At 30.1% G+C, this 19044-nt stretch overlaps 2 protein-coding genes across 3 annotated transcripts in view; one reads left to right on the forward strand and one right to left on the reverse strand.

Annotated features, from left to right (window-relative positions):
• Myb (proto-oncogene like protein Myb) overlaps positions 1-13058 on the forward strand; it is a 32298-nt gene extending 19240 nt beyond the window's left edge. For both annotated transcript variants that reach the window (XM_072909665.1, XM_072909671.1), the window contains 9 exons: positions 4066-4252; positions 4910-5074; positions 6351-6666; positions 6827-7145; positions 7240-7628; positions 7821-8128; positions 8373-8462; positions 10368-10496; positions 11769-13058. In XM_072909665.1, coding sequence (XP_072765766.1) covers positions 4066-4252; positions 4910-5074; positions 6351-6666; positions 6827-7145; positions 7240-7628; positions 7821-8128; positions 8373-8462; positions 10368-10496; positions 11769-11903 — 2038 coding nt within the window. In that variant the 3' untranslated portion in view covers positions 11904-13058. The remainder of the gene's footprint in view (positions 1-4065; positions 4253-4909; positions 5075-6350; positions 6667-6826; positions 7146-7239; positions 7629-7820; positions 8129-8372; positions 8463-10367; positions 10497-11768) is intronic.
• A 1086-nt stretch (positions 13059-14144) lies between these two features.
• Positions 14145-18370, reverse strand: Rchy1 (Ring finger and CHY zinc finger domain containing 1). The gene is made up of 5 exons (XM_072909676.1): positions 17663-18370; positions 16504-16821; positions 16067-16345; positions 15889-15979; positions 14145-15832 (listed from the first exon to the last, which is right to left on the reverse strand). Exons 1-5 carry the CDS (start codon positions 18002-18004, stop codon positions 15759-15761), a joined length of 1104 nt encoding a protein of 367 aa, XP_072765777.1. The 5' UTR covers positions 18005-18370; the 3' UTR covers positions 14145-15758.
• Positions 18371-19044: the final 674 nt, after the last annotated feature.

The raw sequence follows: 19044 nt of genomic DNA on the forward strand, positions 1-19044 counted from the left end.
ATGCCGACACAATCTTGGACGCAAAGTTTGTTTTGTTCGAATCATAATTTTCCGGATCTCGGTCGGAGGTTTTTATTTATATGCCCTCGAAGGGACTTTGCCTCGCGCGATGACCTTATTGTTGCGTGACGCGCAACAGGCGGAAGCAAGGAAGTAAAGAAGGAAGGAAGAGGAGCCGAGGCCGAGGGCGCTTGGTGTCGTAAAGGCGAATTGCACGCGTGAGCGCCGATCGTGAACGGAAGAAGCGCGGACGAGAAAGAGGGGAAAGTTCGGAACTTTGGCAGATGTCCATTACCACGGCACACACGGACACACAGACGACTTCCTCTGTCGTTCTCACGAGAAGTCAAGTAGTTCGTCCCGCGTGTGTGTCGTTTTATTGTCTAATATTTATTACGATATCCGTCCGTCCTATATAAGTCATTCCCACATTCGTCTCGCTTCGAAAGTTTCGCATTTCTCATTTTCAATAAATGAAAATATGGGATGTGAAAACCTATCATTACTTTATTACGTTCTGTTTCATTACGATTGCATCATCTTAATGAAAGAAGAAATAATGAAATTTATATAAAATTAAATACATGCGGTTTTCTTCCGATAATTTCCTTTATAATTACTTACCTTGCATTAAAGATCCATTTTTATGACTTGTATTTAAGTAACACATAATTTAAATAGTGTTATATGTATATATTGAAGATTATAAAAATATAAAGGAGATATGTCATTTTGCCTGGTGTGACGCGCATGGCATTTATCTTCCTAGACAAGTAAGCAGCTGTCAGTGGCACCTGCTTCTGTTGTCGCCTCTCAAGTAAAAGCTACATATATTCGAATATTTCTCTTGACAATTTTATCACAATAGTTCAAGAAACTTCTTTCTCTATAATTACTTATATTACTTTACTGATTTTATTATCTTGGTTCTTGAAGGATGATGTAGGAATAAAAGAATGACGTAGAACAAAATGTTTCTTCTATTAGTCCATCGATCCTAATGTTTTTCCGTCTATTGTTTGAATATTAAAAGTTTTATTTATTACACACAGAGAACTTTCTATTATTTTGTCTCTTCTGAGTTTTCTATTTTGTCACGGTTATTTCTTTGAACTTATTTTCTCCGTAATTCCGACTAATTAAAATTAATTAACAGGCGTCCAAGAATAGCATTGCTTTATTTCTTTATAACTTTTTGCTGAGCACGCTCGCGCGTTATATAAGGCTTTGGATCTCCAATAATTGTCACTACAACAAAACTCTTCATATATATATATATTTGCTCTAATTTTTTAATTATTTCATTTTACTATCTCACTTTTTAGACAATGATTTTATTCATATATCAAAGCCATTACTATACCGATATGTTTTCATAAATGATGAAGAATATCATAAAGAAGATTATTTAGTCTTTCATGTGCCCAAAGGATTTAAATGAAAGGATGATTGTTATAAGTTTTCCGAAAGCAAACTTATGTAATTTGCCAAAGACTCGCTCCGTTCGTGTGCTAATTCTATATATTTTCGATTCGACATTATTCTCATTAATAAGAATTAGTAATGATTATGTAAAATTTCTATAGCAAAGATATTTTAATAAATGTATATGTTTCTATTTATATAATTTATATATATATTTATATTTATATAATACACACACACACACACACACACACACACACACACACACACACACGTGTGTGTGTGTCTGTTTAAAGTTCAGATAACTTTTTTACGTTTATCTTTAAAGAATCTTTGATTTATTATTATCATCTGAAAGGATTGAAACCATTCCTTTCTTTTTTTATATTTTTTCTTCGCGTTCTATAAAATTAATTTTATTATTATTATTTTATTTTAAAAAATGCATTAGAGATAATTTATATCATGATGGCATCGATGCTTTTATTTCCATTGTAGTGATGCTTTTTTGTATTTATTTTCTACATACTTTTAAATATTTTTAAGTATTTTTAAAATATTGGATACATAAATGTACAAGCACCTGCAGTGAAATTATATATTCATATTAAAAGGTGCAGGACATATTATTATCGATTTGTGTCATATAAAAGGTCGATTATAATCAAGTCGAGTCGAGGCATACAACTTATATCTTAATCTATCATTTCGTATATTATATAGCTTTATTGATTCATACATACGGATAAGACTGGATTAATATGTTGTTTTTGATAGAGCAAGGCTTTTTTGTTATTTGTCATAATCAGTATTATTTAGAAACCAGCGCTTGTTGTAACAGTCGATTGCGTCGTTATGAAAGAAGTCCTTTCTTCGGATGTAATTAAACGAGTGATGTCGTTTTAGCTTGTTTGCATTCCATGGTATCGAGCTGCTCGTGATGACGTAACTTCGTCTTTCGTATCGCTCACAATGTGTAACAAACATATTTAGTGTGGCGCTTGAAATGAATTGCGTTATAGAGTCACATACTAAGTATTATATATAACAAATTATTACATATATGTAAAAATTATATTTTTTTTATGTAAAAAAAGTTATTTTCATATAGCAATAATTTTTTTTTTATGTAGCAAATATTATTTTCACAGGCATATGACATTTTGATTTAACCGTGTATATTCCTCATAAATTCATGATTGAAATAGGTTCATTAGAGGTATTTCCAATCGATGACGCCCAATGTATAAAGGAACGATAGGATTCCGAGCCATCTGCAGCACACGTATGTTTACAACATACGCATACACACGCGCTCGTGGCGTTCTGCGAATGCTATCGTTGCATAAGCTAAGCGTATTCCCAATCGCGTTCACTCTGGACTCTCCCCAGCAGTATATGCAGCTGTTAAGGGCGAGGGAAAGGGGGAAAAAGCGAGGGTGAAGCAGATTGTACATAGAGGAGAGTGAGCTTTATTCGACATTGCCTTCTGTTCTCAAAATGCATTGTTATCTAGGGACTGGATAGTGCACAGATTCACCTCTGCAGAAAATTAATAGTTAAAATTATTAGTATTTTCACAATTTAATTATCAACATAATTAATCTGCTTTTTTTCAAAGAGTCTCGGAATTTCCGATATTTTTCCTGAAAAGTTTTGAAGATTGATTTTAGAGATGATAAAAAAGGAAATTACATTAAAATTAAAAAAAATAAAACGATAGCGATGATTGTTTCTAATCAAACTGAATAAAAATTATTAATTGATACGCACAAGTAATTGTGTAATCGATTACTCAGTTTTTTATATTTTATTCTAATCTTCTACTATAAACATGAAATTTTGAGATTGATAGTAGATAGTTGGGGGAGGATGTGTAAAGGATGTAGAAAGTTAATAAGGAAGTACTCCAATTACCTGCGTAATATGACAGGAAATCCCAAAATGAGGAAAGATCAAGTCTTTTGTGACCGCAAAAACCGGTGTTTTCGCGGTCAAGATTGCTTCCCGAATAGTGAGGGTGAAATTAGAAAGGGACGATGACGATAAAAGTGTCGCGACAAAAGAAAGGAAGCATAAAAATCGAGACAGGATATTCACCCATCCGTGATTTCCCGTCTCAGCCGTTACTTCCTACTAGATAAAAGATATATGTGTATACTTATATGTTCGCTTAGCTTCCGAATTGCCAGAATTTTGATTTAAGCAGACGATAACAAATCCCACATTGCAGAAAGGAAGACATTTATTTCCTTATAGCGTTATATTATTAGCAGTATCTGAGAGATTACAAAGCATTGATACAATACTAATTTTCTATTTTTATTGATGTTGTTAATATTAACAATAAATTTAAGAATATCGATTTTGAGAGTTCTTCCTTTTTCTTGAAATGTCTATAAACTTACAAAATTCTGATACTTGACTCATCATATTATCTTCTATATTTAAGGACAAATCAAATCTTGTAATTATTTGTAAAAAGTTACTAATTAATAGCTATATGATTTTTAGCTTGCACTATTTATAAAGACTTATTTATTAAATATTATTTTTATTTATGATGTTTATTTCGACAGAAATTATTTTATTACATATCACCATATTATATCTTATTCTATACTTTATTCTATATTTCAGATCTCGATCTAGGTCAGGTTACGATTCCAGTAGTGGCGCAGATTCCGACAACGAGTATGGTATGGTTAGTCAAGGCAATCAAGTACAAAATCAAGTACAAAATCAAGTGCAAAATCAAATATCCATTAACGCTCCAAGTCACAGACAAGGGAAACACATAAATAAAGGAAGGTGGACCAAAGAAGAAGTAAGAAAATATTTTTATTACTTTTCTTGTTTATTTTATTTTTTTTTATTATTTAATATAATAATATAATTTTCTTCTTTTATTATTTAAGAAAAATCAATATAAGAGTTTATATTTTATTCTTTATATTGTAATAAATATAACTTTTTTTGATACATTTTTTTAATTTTAATATAATATATTTTTAAATTAATATATATAGAAACTTGATTTATTGTGTATAAAAAATGTTTCATGTTAGTGTAAAGAATTTTTTAGTCTCTCGTAATATAAAATTAAATTTTTGCAAACTTTTTATCTTGTGAGAATTTCTTTTTTGAAGTTATATTGATTCCAATAGTTTTTATTAAGGGACAGACATGTATATCGTTACACTATATCGGTCCTATGTAGCAAATTAAGGGAGGGACAATAATTGTGCAGATCCCAAAAAAATGTCCACCCTTCGTATTTTCTACAACGAGTTGTGCCGCCGTGCATGCCGGGGAGACAGATGCCCCATTACCCCATAGAACATAGGGTGTACTATACGACTTCACGTGGGAAAGCCTACGGAGGTCGATCGATCTCCCATGTGCCGCACATTATGTGCTTTCGTCCTTCCTCGCCTTATGAAGCGAAATACTTTCACTATACTCGTCATTTTTCTTTTTACAGGACGCTTTATTGAAGCAACTAGTAAGCAATGCGGAACAACTCGGCACTAATCTACGATGGGACATTATAGCCAGTCATTTCCCAGATCGAAGCGACGTCCAGTGCCAGCAGAGATGGGCTAAAGTCGTAAATCCGGAGTTGGTCAAGGGTCCATGGACGAAAGAGGTGAGAAATTTAAAAAAAAAAATATTTTTTCGAACTTTTAACATTCTTTAATAATTTTATATTGAATATATATATATATATATATATATATATATATATATATATATGTATATATATATATATATATATATATATAATGTTTGCACAGTATAATTACATGTAAATTTAGATTTATTCAATATCTGCACAATCTTGGAATTTATCAATCGCTTACAAAAATTGTCAATACATTTCAGTAAGTATTTAAATTTCCAAAATTTTACACTTTTCGTTATCATGATAATCAATCATGATATATCGTACATATCAATGTCGCAAAATATGTATATTATATTTTGCATCGAGTTTTTTTATGTCGAATGAATTTTATATTTTAATATGTATATCACTAATTTGTGATATACGTATATGAAATATCAATATGTATATACATATTATTTATATATATATATATATATATATATATATATATATGTATATATGTATATAATTGTTGGGTAATTTATTATCGTCGTACGGCACTGCACATACCACCTACGCGACGAACTGCATGCACACATGGATTTCAATGCTTGCCTCGATGGAGCATGCAATAAGAAAAAGCTCGAGCCTCACGGTGATGCTGCGTCGCCGTGTTAATGCACTTGGCAACAGCCAAGGGCACGTAATGCGACTTTGCGACTCGAATGCACGTATATATTGTTATGGCTTTATCTTATTGCAATAGCTCTTTGTCAAAATATTAGTTCGATATTCTTATTCTCGCATGTCGAAATATTGTTTGATATTATTTTTATAATTATTAATAAAATTATATGCCATGTTAGATTTGCACATAAAACAAATGATATATTTTCTTTTTCTGTAATATTTTTTTAAAATTAAATTTTTTAATTGAATATATAACTGTTATGTTTCGATTTTCTTATTATCTATCGAGCGTTAAAGAAAGATATTTTCTATATTTTATTGAAATATTTAAATAAAGGAATTGAAATACAAGATAATGTAATGAAAAAGTCCTCAAGATTTCTATGTTACATATTCATCTGAAAGAAAAGTATGTTTTCATATAGGCACAACAATATAATATGATCCAAAATCATGAAATATTTATATTATAAAAATTCTGTAAAAACATTTTTTAAAAACTCTGCACACACACACACACACACACACACACACACACACACACACACACACACACACACACACACACACACACACACACACACATTATATTTTATAAAATATAAATTTTTCTTCTGTTTTACAGGAGGATGAGAAGGTGGTTGAACTCGTAGAGAAATATGGCCCGAAAAAGTGGACATTGATAGCGCGACATCTCAAAGGACGGATTGGTAAACAGTGCCGGGAGCGATGGCACAATCATTTGAATCCAGAGATTAAAAAAACTGCTTGGACTGAAAGTGAGGATAAAATAATCGTCGACGCTCATCGTAAGTATGGCAATCAATGGGCGAAGATAGCCAAACTATTGCCGGGTAGGACTGACAATGCAATTAAAAATCACTGGAACAGCACAATGAGAAGAAAATATGAAAACGAAGAAGGAAGATCTACGATCAAAGGTTATTTGCAATGCAGCATAGCGACATAAAACTTAAATGATAATATTGTGATAATACTTGCAAGCAGTAATATTTTTTAAAATTCAATGTGCAAATATGTAAATATGTTTTTTATAAACAGACTTGACGAAATAGTAAAAGACATCAATGAAACTTACAGGTAGAGGTAAGAGAAAAAATACAGAAGGCATCACTACTATGAGAGATCTAGAAGACGGCCTTTGTGATCCAAATCAGATCAGAGTTGATTCAATTAGCGGCGAAGCTGTCTCACCGCTAACGGTCGGCAGCACTTCGCAAACTCTCGATATTGATTTGGATTGGATCAGAACTTTTGAACAGCAACATCTTACAACTGGATATCTGGATACGATATTACTATCAAACAGGTGTGCACGTGACAATGAAAAGCACATGCAGTCTCCGTCGAAGAGAATCTCTTCTCGAACGAAAACCGAGACGATTCCATCATTCTCTAAGTATGTTTATTCTTTAAATAATGTAATGTAATGTCTACTGTTTCTTCGTTTGAAGAAGATTTTAACTTGTTTTCTTTCTCGCGCGTGTACACAGATATTACAGTTTATCACAAGAAACGTCGAGGAATTCGGACATAAAATTGATACCAATGCCTGACTTGGAGGAGACATCCGAACACCCAGAGAAGAAGAGCAGTCCGCCTCCTATATTACGCAGACGTAGAAATGTAGTACAGAGTCTGCAGAGGATAGAAGATACTCCTGACAGCGGAAATCTATCGGATTACAATATAATAGGTCAACAAACGATAACGGGAAACACGACTCCTTCCACTCCTTACAAGCCACTTCCATTCAGCCCCTCTCAATTCTTGAACACTTTGAGTCCAGAAACATCCTGGCCACGCGCGAGTACTCCTAAAGGAAGCAGTCCCGGTCCACTTACGACTCCGCAACCTACCGGTCTCCGACGAAATCAAAATGGTATGTACGCTTCAAATTTATTTATATATTGTATGTGTATCAAATAAATCCTTTACGCATGAGTTTAATAATTCTTTATATCTCAGGAAAAATCTCTTTATCGAGATAACATTTATATATAGAAAGATTGTATAAAAGTTTTAAAAGATATTTTTCTAGAAATGAAGACTATTGTCATCATTATTTTTATAGACGATAATACACCGAGGACACCGACGCCATTCAAAATCGCTATGGCCGAGGTCGAACGACGAACTGGAGCAGCACAACTACCTGCTACTCCTACTCGTCTAGATGCTTTAACCGAGATAATCAAGCAGGAGACCGATCGTGAGAGTTTGGCTAGCACGAGTACAATTCTTCAGGACTCGGGTTACAATACAGTACGAAGACGTGGTAAAGAGAACAGTGCGCCAGGAGGAAAGCGAGCGCGCAAGGCCCTTTGTCAAGCTTGGACATCCCAGGACAATTCCGAAATGAGTTTTCTCGTGGAGACACCAGTATGTTACATGGAATTACTCAAGATAAATAGAGAAATCACGTTCAACGAACACAACAGTTACATAAGCGATTGCTTTTTTAAAATGACATGTGATTTGATAAAATCAACAGTATATGTACCAATTATAGGCACAATTGTTATTCAATAATTTTATAATTGTTGCGTTCAATTGAACACACTCTTATAATTGACAAGAGATACATGGACCAAATAATAATGTATCATTGCTTTTATTTTCGTAGAGTAAGAGTTTGAACACCTCCATGCTGTTCTCACCCGAATCCATGGCACTGGAAGATAGTTTCTTAACGGCAGCAACTAGTCCAGTAAAGGTAGAGCAACAACATATCCAAAATCAAATTCATGATCAACCTGCCTTATCCTGGTATTATTCCCGTACCAATCGTCCCTAGACACGCTAGCCGGCCTTTTAACTTTCTTTTTAACGCTGTGTCTATGCTTCAAGTTTTTTCTGCATCTTCGTTTTACATTTATGTATAATGCTTATTCGTTTAAGAAAGAAGTTTAATTAGCGCAGAAAATATCAATAATCTATTATTCTTTCTCTTTTTATGGCTATCCATATATCTTTCCATATCTCTTAATATTATCCAATCCAAAGATTATCGTGTTAATTTTAGGTACGATTTAATAAAATAATATATAATAAACTAACATATATATACGGCATTTATGGACGTTTGATCTATTTATATTAACTTATTTTAATAACGCGTCTTTTGCCCTGTTAATTATTTATATAGTTGTATTAATCTATTAGCTTTATTATTTTACGAGAGAGTCTTATTAATTTACATTATAAAATTAGGGAGGGAGAAAAAACATTATGTCATTCAACTTTTTGTCTAACAAAAAAGTACTTAAATTATTTATGTAAATTCTTTTATATAACATTAGTTAATTTTATGAATTGGGGCTATTTATATTTTTCGATCGAAAAAATTCATATAAATTATTAATTGTTTTAAGCGTGTACATATAATCGGCTTATGACCGATATTGTTCCGTTTTTGTTTGCTTTGTTCTTATTAATTTTGCTGAGAATGGATTCTAACAATGAAATACAAATAATTATAATTAATGATGCTATACACAGATGTACGAATGCATTAACACGTTAAAATGATGTCAGTCCTATATTTTGTTATTTTGAATATATGTTAACATCATTCCACAATCCTTTTTCCTGCAAATTAAGTACTAGATGTAATCCTGCACGAGCATAATGTTTTTTTAATGTTTTTTTTATTTATATTTATTTTAATATAAATATATATATTAATATTCATATTAATATATATTATATCAATATGTTTATATATGTATATATAATATTATGACTCTATAATATTATAAATATATATAATATTATAAATATAATATAATATTATAAATATTATAAATATAAATATGTATATATATTTTTGTTTTTTTTTTGTCATAATACATTAAGTTATCGCATGTTAATTGCATACACTAACTGAAAAATCCTCCTCTTTATACAGGCCTGGTCTAGCGTACCAAAGTATCTCAACCCCTTCCCGATCCAAAGATATTTATGCGCGGTATCCAGTCGAAAACGATCCGCACGTGCACGGCACGTATCCAAAACGTAAAGGCCTAGTCTTTTATATTCTCTTTTTATTTGGATGTTTATTTATACAAAGTAATTTTTTTTTCTCTTTTTAAGAAATTTTTCTAAGAAATTTATCAATAACTTACAATTCAATAGAATAAAAAACAAAAAGTAATTAACAGATTTTTAAATTGTGAGTTATTTGCGATTATTAATTACTTAAAAGTGTACTTTATTTTCATAAAAAGCTCACAGATAACAACCAAAATTCCTTACCTAGGATCAAATTAAACAAAAATCCTTATGTTGTCACCCAAAGGCCTAGTCATTCCACAAAATGTGGGCATTCTATTTCTTCTTTTTTCTCTTCCTCTCTTTCCTCTGCAAAATGCATCAAATAATCGAAAAAAATACGGACGACACTCATATGACTAATTTATCATATATTATTCTATGATCTTCGCAAAATATAAATTAAATTTAAAATTTTGTATCTATTTCTTTTCATCGATTACTTGTAACTTCGTGATCCGCGAGTCATTCCCTAAATTTTTTAAATATAAAGTCTCAACGCGTATTCTATTTTCTAAGAATATCTCTTGTTTGCCGGCTGCAGCTAGTGTGTGTCTATCCTTTCCAGACTCCTCACGACTTTACATCCGTACAACAACGGAAGCCAAATGCCAAGAGAGCAATCACGTTCGACGCGTTCGACAGTCCTTGTTGTATCTTGAGCCCTCTGCCTCTTAGGCCGATAAAACGACCCAAGGTAAGTTCTTAATAAATATTTACATTTTTTATGTATATTTTTGTACTTTATATTATAACTAATATTGTGATTAGAAAGAACTCAAGATTTCAATTACTATAAAAGTTAGTCGCGCGATGAATATAGAATTAAATCACTAAAACCTCATTTAATTAACTAACGTTTTTATATAATTTTTATGGAAATGCACAATGTGTAATTTATATATACATATATAAATAATATCTACAATATAGACACAATATCAGTAACTTTAAAAAATTATTCTTATTTAAAAAATATAGCCTTGATATGTTGATATTAAATTTTTTATCTTTATTTTAGATTGTCATTCAATTCAAGAATCCGAATCTCATTCAATTTAGTTTAATTGTAATCGAATGCTATTTGTATACACATAGATCTTGTAACATTTTTTAAATTTATTATTCAAGGTTGTATATATATGTATGTGTGTATGTGTATGTATATATACACACACACACACACACACATTAAAAACTTATGTATTTTTATAAGAAAATCATGTCATAAGTATACAATTATATATATATATATATATATATAAAATTATAAAATACATATAGGTAAAATTAAATATTATAGTAAATTCTGCTTATAACAACAGATAATTAGTGCTTAAAAGTGACTTATGGATTCGCTTATCCTTTCTGTGTCTCAAAAATCGTGTATTTACTTTTACCAAAATCGAAAGCGCGTGAGATGGTTTATCAAAGTTCTTTTATAGCGGATTTCCTTCATTTATAATCATTTGCGGATATGAATTATCTTATAATTAAATATAATAATATAATTATAAAATTTAAAAAAAAGTATATTTATTTTATTTTTTAAATAATTTTAATAGATTGAGATTTTTGCGATTAAAATGATATTAAATATAATATTATATTCGAATATAATGTAAATATAATATTATTATTAAAAAATTACTTTCAAAAAAAATAAGAAATATATAAATTTTAGTTTGTATATACAGATAATATTCGATTAGGTAATAAGTATGATAGGGAGATCATTCTTAGAGGAACATTCTTATCATGTGAGAAAAAAGCTTTTATCATATATATATAAGCAGAATTTACAATATATAGGTACATTTGCACGATTTTCTCTTTCTCGGAGTAAAATATTTTTATTCTATTATACAATATTAAATCGAACGAGTTTTTCTACGACATCGCTAATTTTTATTACAAATGTATCTTGTGTTAAAATCATAATACCACATTTTTTTCCTTTTTTTCACAGTTACAATTGGAACCGCAATGGACAACAGTGGCATGCGGTCGTACGCGTGACCAGCTTGAAATGACTCGCGCCGCCCGACGTTTTCTAAGCAGTCACGGATTCCTGCCGTTACGTCCACGTTCTTTGAATTTTTGAAAAAAAAAATAAAAGAAATGGAAAATCGGAAAAACCACAAGTCGCTCGATTACACTGGCGCTACAAAAAAAATCACAAAACTAGTCGTAGAGATCTTTTTGTCTTATGATATAAAGCGTTTCTGAATTCAAAGAATCGGTTCATCTCGAATAATATATGTATATATATAAATCCACGTACTATAAATTCGTACAAGAAATAAGTTAAGCGATAAATTGAATCAATTAATTTCGATATGCGTGGATTATCAAGTGTACAGTGCGAGTAAAGTGGCTTTTTTCGTAAAAAAAAACGGCAGAAATAAAAAAATGTCTTTATTATTTACTTCAAACCCCCTTGTAAATAAAATTATAAAATTCAAGAAAGGTGTGGAGAAAAGGGATATGTACTTCTCATCATTTAGTATTAAATTTTTCTTGTCCATATATCGAATAAACGAGAAGTACATTTCTATCTTTTCGTCTTAATTTCTCTTCTACTTAAATTTTATAATTTAATTTACAGTTGCTCTTAATAAATTCTGTTCCATGAGAAAATAATCTCCCTGTTTTGTATTTCATAGTAAAACAGAAGTATTTTAACATGGCATATGTATGTAAATTATAATATATATATAACATATGTGTATATATATATATAACATATATGTATATATAATATATATATATATATATATATATATATATATATATATATATATATATATATATACACACACACATATAATAATAATTAGACATTCCTGTTTTTATGATCTATGACGGAAAAAAATACCTGTAACAGATAAAAATCGAGATTATTCTCTCATAGGACGGAATTCGCTTTCAAATTATAATTTCGCATTTTATCATGAAATTTATTATGCGTACCGAATGACATCGAATAAATGCAAATATTAACAAATTTTATATTATTATCATATTATCTGTAATATACGCACTTGATACGCGAGTATTGAATTCTTGTCATCTTCTGATATAGAAAAAGATTAGTGGAATAGAATTATAACCAATTTATTTTGAGATATAATAGTATATATATGTAATATAAAACAAAAACGTTGTTGCAGGGGAGGTCGTTATGTACAAAGAGCCATTTGTAACTAGTATTTAATTTACAAATGAATATAATAAAAACATGATAATCACAACGAAATCTATCCTCCTTTGTCACGAAGTTTTTCTACTATAGATACTTGGACACATAATATGCAAGACATACGTTTAACATACTTTGTTCATAAGTAAACATTTAACATTAATAAAGTTGTTTTCACAAAAGCAGATATTTAATATGAATGTTATAAAAACGAACCATACTAAAAGATATCAAAGACTTTTCAAGCTGTTCAATTTTGTAGTTTATTAAAAATATATTTACTAAAATTCTGTATAAAATTAATGAGCTGTTTTATTTGGAATGTTATGGAATGATATAGAATTTTAAGCCTTTTCAGTACCGATTTGCTTTTCAATTCAGAAACAAGAATCGCAAAATATTACTGTGTCACTTGCAAGTTCACAAAATTGTGAAATTCAAGTTTTAAGGAAAAGTAACCGAGTTGTTTTTAGCCAGTTTCTTATAAAGTTCATACGAAGGCTATTAATCGACAACTAAAAAATATTTTGTAGCAAATAGCAAAAATGATTATCTGCTATGACTGTCGAGTATTTCGTCTAGTTATATACGTACAATTACACTAAAACATATTATATAGGGATTTATATTAATAAGTGAATATTAATCGCTAGAATGCCTCTTGGGAGAATGTAAATTCAAAGGATGCATATTGAATTAATTGGGATACATGTATAGAATATTTTAGCATTATCAACGTAAATTATTTTCCTAATCATTTTTACTACACTGATATTTCATTGTTGAATCAGCATGTGCCACTGGCACAAATTTATTTGTGCTCTTGTGGAAAACATTCACACTTAGGAGAAAAATTGTTATGAGTGATATCTTCCGCAATTAACTTATGCTTAAAGTGAGATCTTTTTCCGAAATAAGAAGATATATCCATAAGAAGAACTTTCAAGCAATTCTTACAAACAGAAATTTTTCATACTCATCATTTTTCCTGAAATATCATTTAAAATGCAAATATAATTAAGGCCATCAATTTATATATCTTAATACAGCAAGAATGCTATAGTCACTATTACTAACATGAGTGGCATTTGTAAAAAAAATATGTTCTAACAATATTGCACATTATATTAATAAAATGCAGACATTTATGTAAGATTAAATATTTAAAATAGAAAGTTTTACTCAAGATGGCATACGGTGCTACATTGTCTAATAATATAAAGAAATTTGGGTTATCTTATTCTTTTCTCCATTAACACAGTCACATATACATTTATGCACACAAGCATACAACACACTCACGTCAGTTCACAATTTTTTAACTATTTTTCTCTAGATTAGTAAATCAGCTATCAATACAGTTGCCATTTCAGAAGGCAGATCTAGCTAGACACAGGGAATATGCATAAATTATACATATATTCGAAAATGCCGCACAAAATTTTCGTCTACGAATTTATTGAGCAATTTGGAATTCAATTTTCTTTTGTCAAAAGTAACTGGCGGCAATAAAAAGTTTTTAAGAAGTGCAAGGTGTTTATGAAATTTCATCACGATAATTGTTTAATGTCAAAAATTGAAAAAATGTAACAAAATAAAATGTAACATATTTTTGTTAAGAAAAAATCGATTCCAAATTCATCAAACATTGTATATATGCCTGAAATATTATCACATAATAATATATATTGCACAGTAAGTTTAGAATATTATATAGGTTCTCCAAGAAGAAAATTGATGCACCATCTTATAGTGGCAGATTCTTAATATTGCAAATTTATGTCAATATTTGAAAATAAATAGATATCCGAGCACTTTCATTACTAATGTCTGAAAACGCAAAAAAAAACTTTGGGCAACTTTAAATGTTTTCCATTTAAAATTTAGAAATTTAATATTTTGATGTTAGGATTTTTATTTTCAAATATTTTCAAGAATCTACTATATCAAGATAGTACATCAATAATGGAACAACCTGTATGTGTATGTGTATATGTATATATATAATATATAATGTAATATAATTATAATTATATATTATATATAATTATATATAAGATAGAAACATCGGAAACAAATAACAATTAAAATCCTCCACATGATGTATACACAAGAATAGAAATGTCATCATGAATTTGTATTGTATATACATTCAGCAACCAAAATTTCTTGAGACATGAATTTATGCACATATCACAGTAGATATGAATTTTCCATATATGTCAATACATTTGTGGTATTACCTTCCGTTTAAATTCATATGTTAAGGCATTTCTGTTACCATATGTATGTACATATCGAAATTGGATTTTCCATATGTATATAATAGAGTTCAACATGCGTCTAAAGCCATGTATTAAAACTCCTATTCCCATGTGTACATATGTGAAAAGGAATGTTCACGAAATATTCTCATGTTGATCATTTCATTAACTTTTAACTGTTATTCTAATTATAATGTAATAAACAAGACAAACACAAGATTCTTTATACGTATTTTTTTTTAAGATTTTAAGTTAATGAAATGATACTTTTGATGACATCTGGTCATAATTTAATTTTTATGTACTAATTTGCAATTGACTAAATAATTCTCGATCAAAGAGTTCTGTAAAGGCAACAAAAGTGCAATTTGCTACAAAATGTCAAAGATAAAATTTATCTATAAAATTTCTTCCGATCTCTCCATCGATACTAATATGATATACTCCTCCCGTAATCGATGGATAATTTTGGATAATACTCCGATCTTTAGCCTTACGATTGCTCCTTCTCTTCTTTACTACTGCCACCAGCTGCTGCTTCTGGTAGAACATCTGGATCTGTACAAACTATTAAGAATTCATATAATCACTTATAAAATACGTAATTAGTAATTGATAGTCACCTGGAGAAGGTGAGCCTTTTATCCTGCAAGTATTATAGCTACCACAGTTTAAACACTTCAATCCAACAATATGAAATTTCACCGTAGATTCCTGAAAGAACAAATATCCTACCATTAATATCTTTTTTTTTATCACTTAAACATGTTTCAGATATATGTCTGAAGAAGTAGATTCAACCTCGTGACAGTCTTTGCATAAAATATCGGCTTTATAATCCTTGTATTCCTCTGGCATTGGTGTCTGTAATACTTCATTATCTAAATATTTCCATAAATCCGTCATGTCTAAAAGTGACACCTGACACGTCGGACAGGCATAGTGTCCTGATTGTAACAATTCCTTGAAACACGTCCGATGTAACAAGTGTCCGCAACCGGGAATGTGACATGGTGTGCGACTCGTATGAATATCTTCGAGACACACAGGACAATTGGAATGTGAGACATTCTCTATGCACTGTAAAACAAATAATTTATTCAATATTTATATACAGCAAAAACTATAAATTTCATGAAATGTAAATACACATTTGAAATGAGCTACTTGTTATTTTCTATTGTCTCAATATATTTTTATTATGCAAATATTTTATACTATCATACATATATCCTTACCGTATGTCCATTTTGTAGTTGGACTGGTAAACACATGTTGCACTTTGCACAGTGAAAAAATTTATCACGGCCGCCGACTCTACATATACCACAACCATCACAATGATATTGATTTTTATCTTCATCGTCAAAAAGATTACATTCAAGGCATGTGTATTTGCCAAATTGACAATAACAATTTTGACAAGTGGCTTGAACAGGTTGACGAGTATCACAAAGAACACATATTAATTCTGTGACTTCTTTCCTATTTACTGTGTGTGCTTCTTGCTCATCGTGACAAAAGCGACATGTGTAGACTTTGTTACAACAAGGAGTCTAAAAAGAAAAGCACATATTAAAAAACAAGATAGTATTGAAAAAAATTATATATTAAAAAATAAAGTATAACATATTAATAAATTTAAAAATAAAAGACTCTGAGATAAAAATATCAACTTTAAATAAATAAGTAAGAGCCAAGTGTAGATGGAAAGGTACAAAAAAATCAAACAATAAACTAACTGTAAACAGAAAAAATATAAATAAGATAAATCTCCTTAATGGTTCCAACTGTAAAGGCAACTTGAATTTTTTTAAAGATGTTTTGATTTCATAGCAGGATAGAGGTACACAATGTCTGTACTATAAAATCTATGATGTATATTTTATTTCTTTCTGTTAATTAATATTTTTTTATATTTTTTTGTCTTTTCTCTATATAATACTGAAGATGAACCAAACATAGTATAAAAATGTCTAATATAATTTAATATTATTTACAATTAATTTATATTTTGATTTTTTTTTGCATCTTTCCATCCATGCTCAGTTCTTACTTGCCTGTTTATTTAAAGTTGATATTTTATATTATTATTATATTTATTATTTACTATATATTTTGTGATAAGATTCTTGAGATTAAATCTGTTGATATATATATAAATATAAAAAGACATTTATATATGACAATTACAACATTTAACATTACATTTTTTTCTAAAAAAGTGTAATGTCATTTCTCGGTAAAAAATAACTTTTTAAAAGAGACATTATATTAATGTTTATTATAAAAAAAATTAACTTAATATATTAAAAATCTCATAAATAAACATCTAACTATAATGAATTTGAAGATGCTACATTACAAATATAATAGGAATACTTTAATACTACATACGACAAATTTGGATTTTCGCTTATAATGTTCGCAGCCATAATCATCCTCCGGAGAGGCGAGCAATTTCTCTCGCGAGGTAGAGGCGCGATACATAGACCAAGCATAGCTTTCGCTCTTTGCAACAGACTTCTTGGCGTCGCGACCGGGGTTTTCGTCGTTATTATTCGAGGTGGACTTCTTGGTACCACGACTCGAGCCATCGTCACGATCCGCAGTGGGGTTGTCGGTGCCGTGATCGGGAACCTCGTCATTGCAATCCACGGATTTCTCGGTATCACAACTCTGATCCTCATCGCTATCCACAGCGACGTCCTGTGTCTTATTCTCGTCGTTGTTCTGCATGCTGATACAACTGATTTCTTTCTTTTTTTCTTCTCATCGACCCAAACTCCGGCCTTCTTGTCGATTAACACCGATGATCTCGCGCTTCTAGAGTGATAGGTTGTCGTCGTAATCGTGAGCTGAACGGAACTGAGAATTGTCTTGGGATGTCTTCGAGTTTTTTTTCACGAGAATTCGAAAATGTTGAATATTCAAAATGTCGAGATGTCAATTACATCGAAATCGCGAGATGTAATTGTCAGTAATTGTCTAAGAGAAATTTTCGAAGAACAAGGTCGTTTCCATCATTGTCGCAAGGAAATTTATCCTCGCAATCACACAAGCGCATAAACCTACCTGCATACTGCAATTGCAACATTTTGCGAAACGACACGTCGATCTCACATAAATCCCCATGTAAATGCGCATACATGTGTGTTCATATGCTGGACAGAAAGTATTAAAGCCCGTATCAGCTATAAATTGAAGATTGAAATTTGACCAATCGAGACACAGAAAATTTTAGTTCCTTTTGTTTTGATTAGTCAAGTTTAGTTTCGGAACCGAAAGGATTGCATTTTGATGTATCCCGCTTCCATCTATTTGTAAATTCTCCCTTGCTCGCAACTAATGCTCTATGCATTTTATATATATATATATATATATATAAAATGCATAGAGCATTAGTTGCATATAATATATATATATATATATATATATATATATATATATATATATATATATATATATATATATATTATATCTTTTATTAAAGATTTATTATATTAAATATAATATATTCTTTTATGTGTATATAATATATTCCTTCTATATGCATAATTTCAATAATTTTGCAAAAAAAATATTTTAATGACAATATAATATACGTATAATTAATTATATCTTAGAAGATTTCTATTTTATATATATAATAAATATGTAAAGGATATGCCCGGATAAGGTAGACAAATCTGCCCCCGCAAGTATCAAATCCAAATTGGTATCAACTTTATGGCATCAATTTGGACCTGATACGTGTGGGGGCAGATTTGCTTACCTTA

Source organism: Anoplolepis gracilipes, chromosome 2 (assembly GCF_047496725.1).
Source record: "Anoplolepis gracilipes chromosome 2, ASM4749672v1, whole genome shotgun sequence".
NCBI classification, from domain to species: domain Eukaryota; kingdom Metazoa; phylum Arthropoda; class Insecta; order Hymenoptera; family Formicidae; genus Anoplolepis; species Anoplolepis gracilipes.

Bases quoted from the DNA above. Each gene is read 5' to 3' on its own strand.
- Rchy1 (XM_072909676.1), bottom strand. From the start codon at position 18,004: ATGCAGAACAACGACGAGAATAAGACACAGGACGTCGCTGTGGATAGC. The intron at 16,346-16,503 runs GTAAGGATATAT...TTTGTTTTACAG, and splicing joins AACTACAAAATGGACATACG to TGCATAGAGAATGTCTCACA. The intron at 15,833-15,888 runs GTGACTATCAAT...AATTCTTAATAG, and splicing joins AAAAGGCTCACCTTCTCCAG to TTTGTACAGATCCAGATGTT.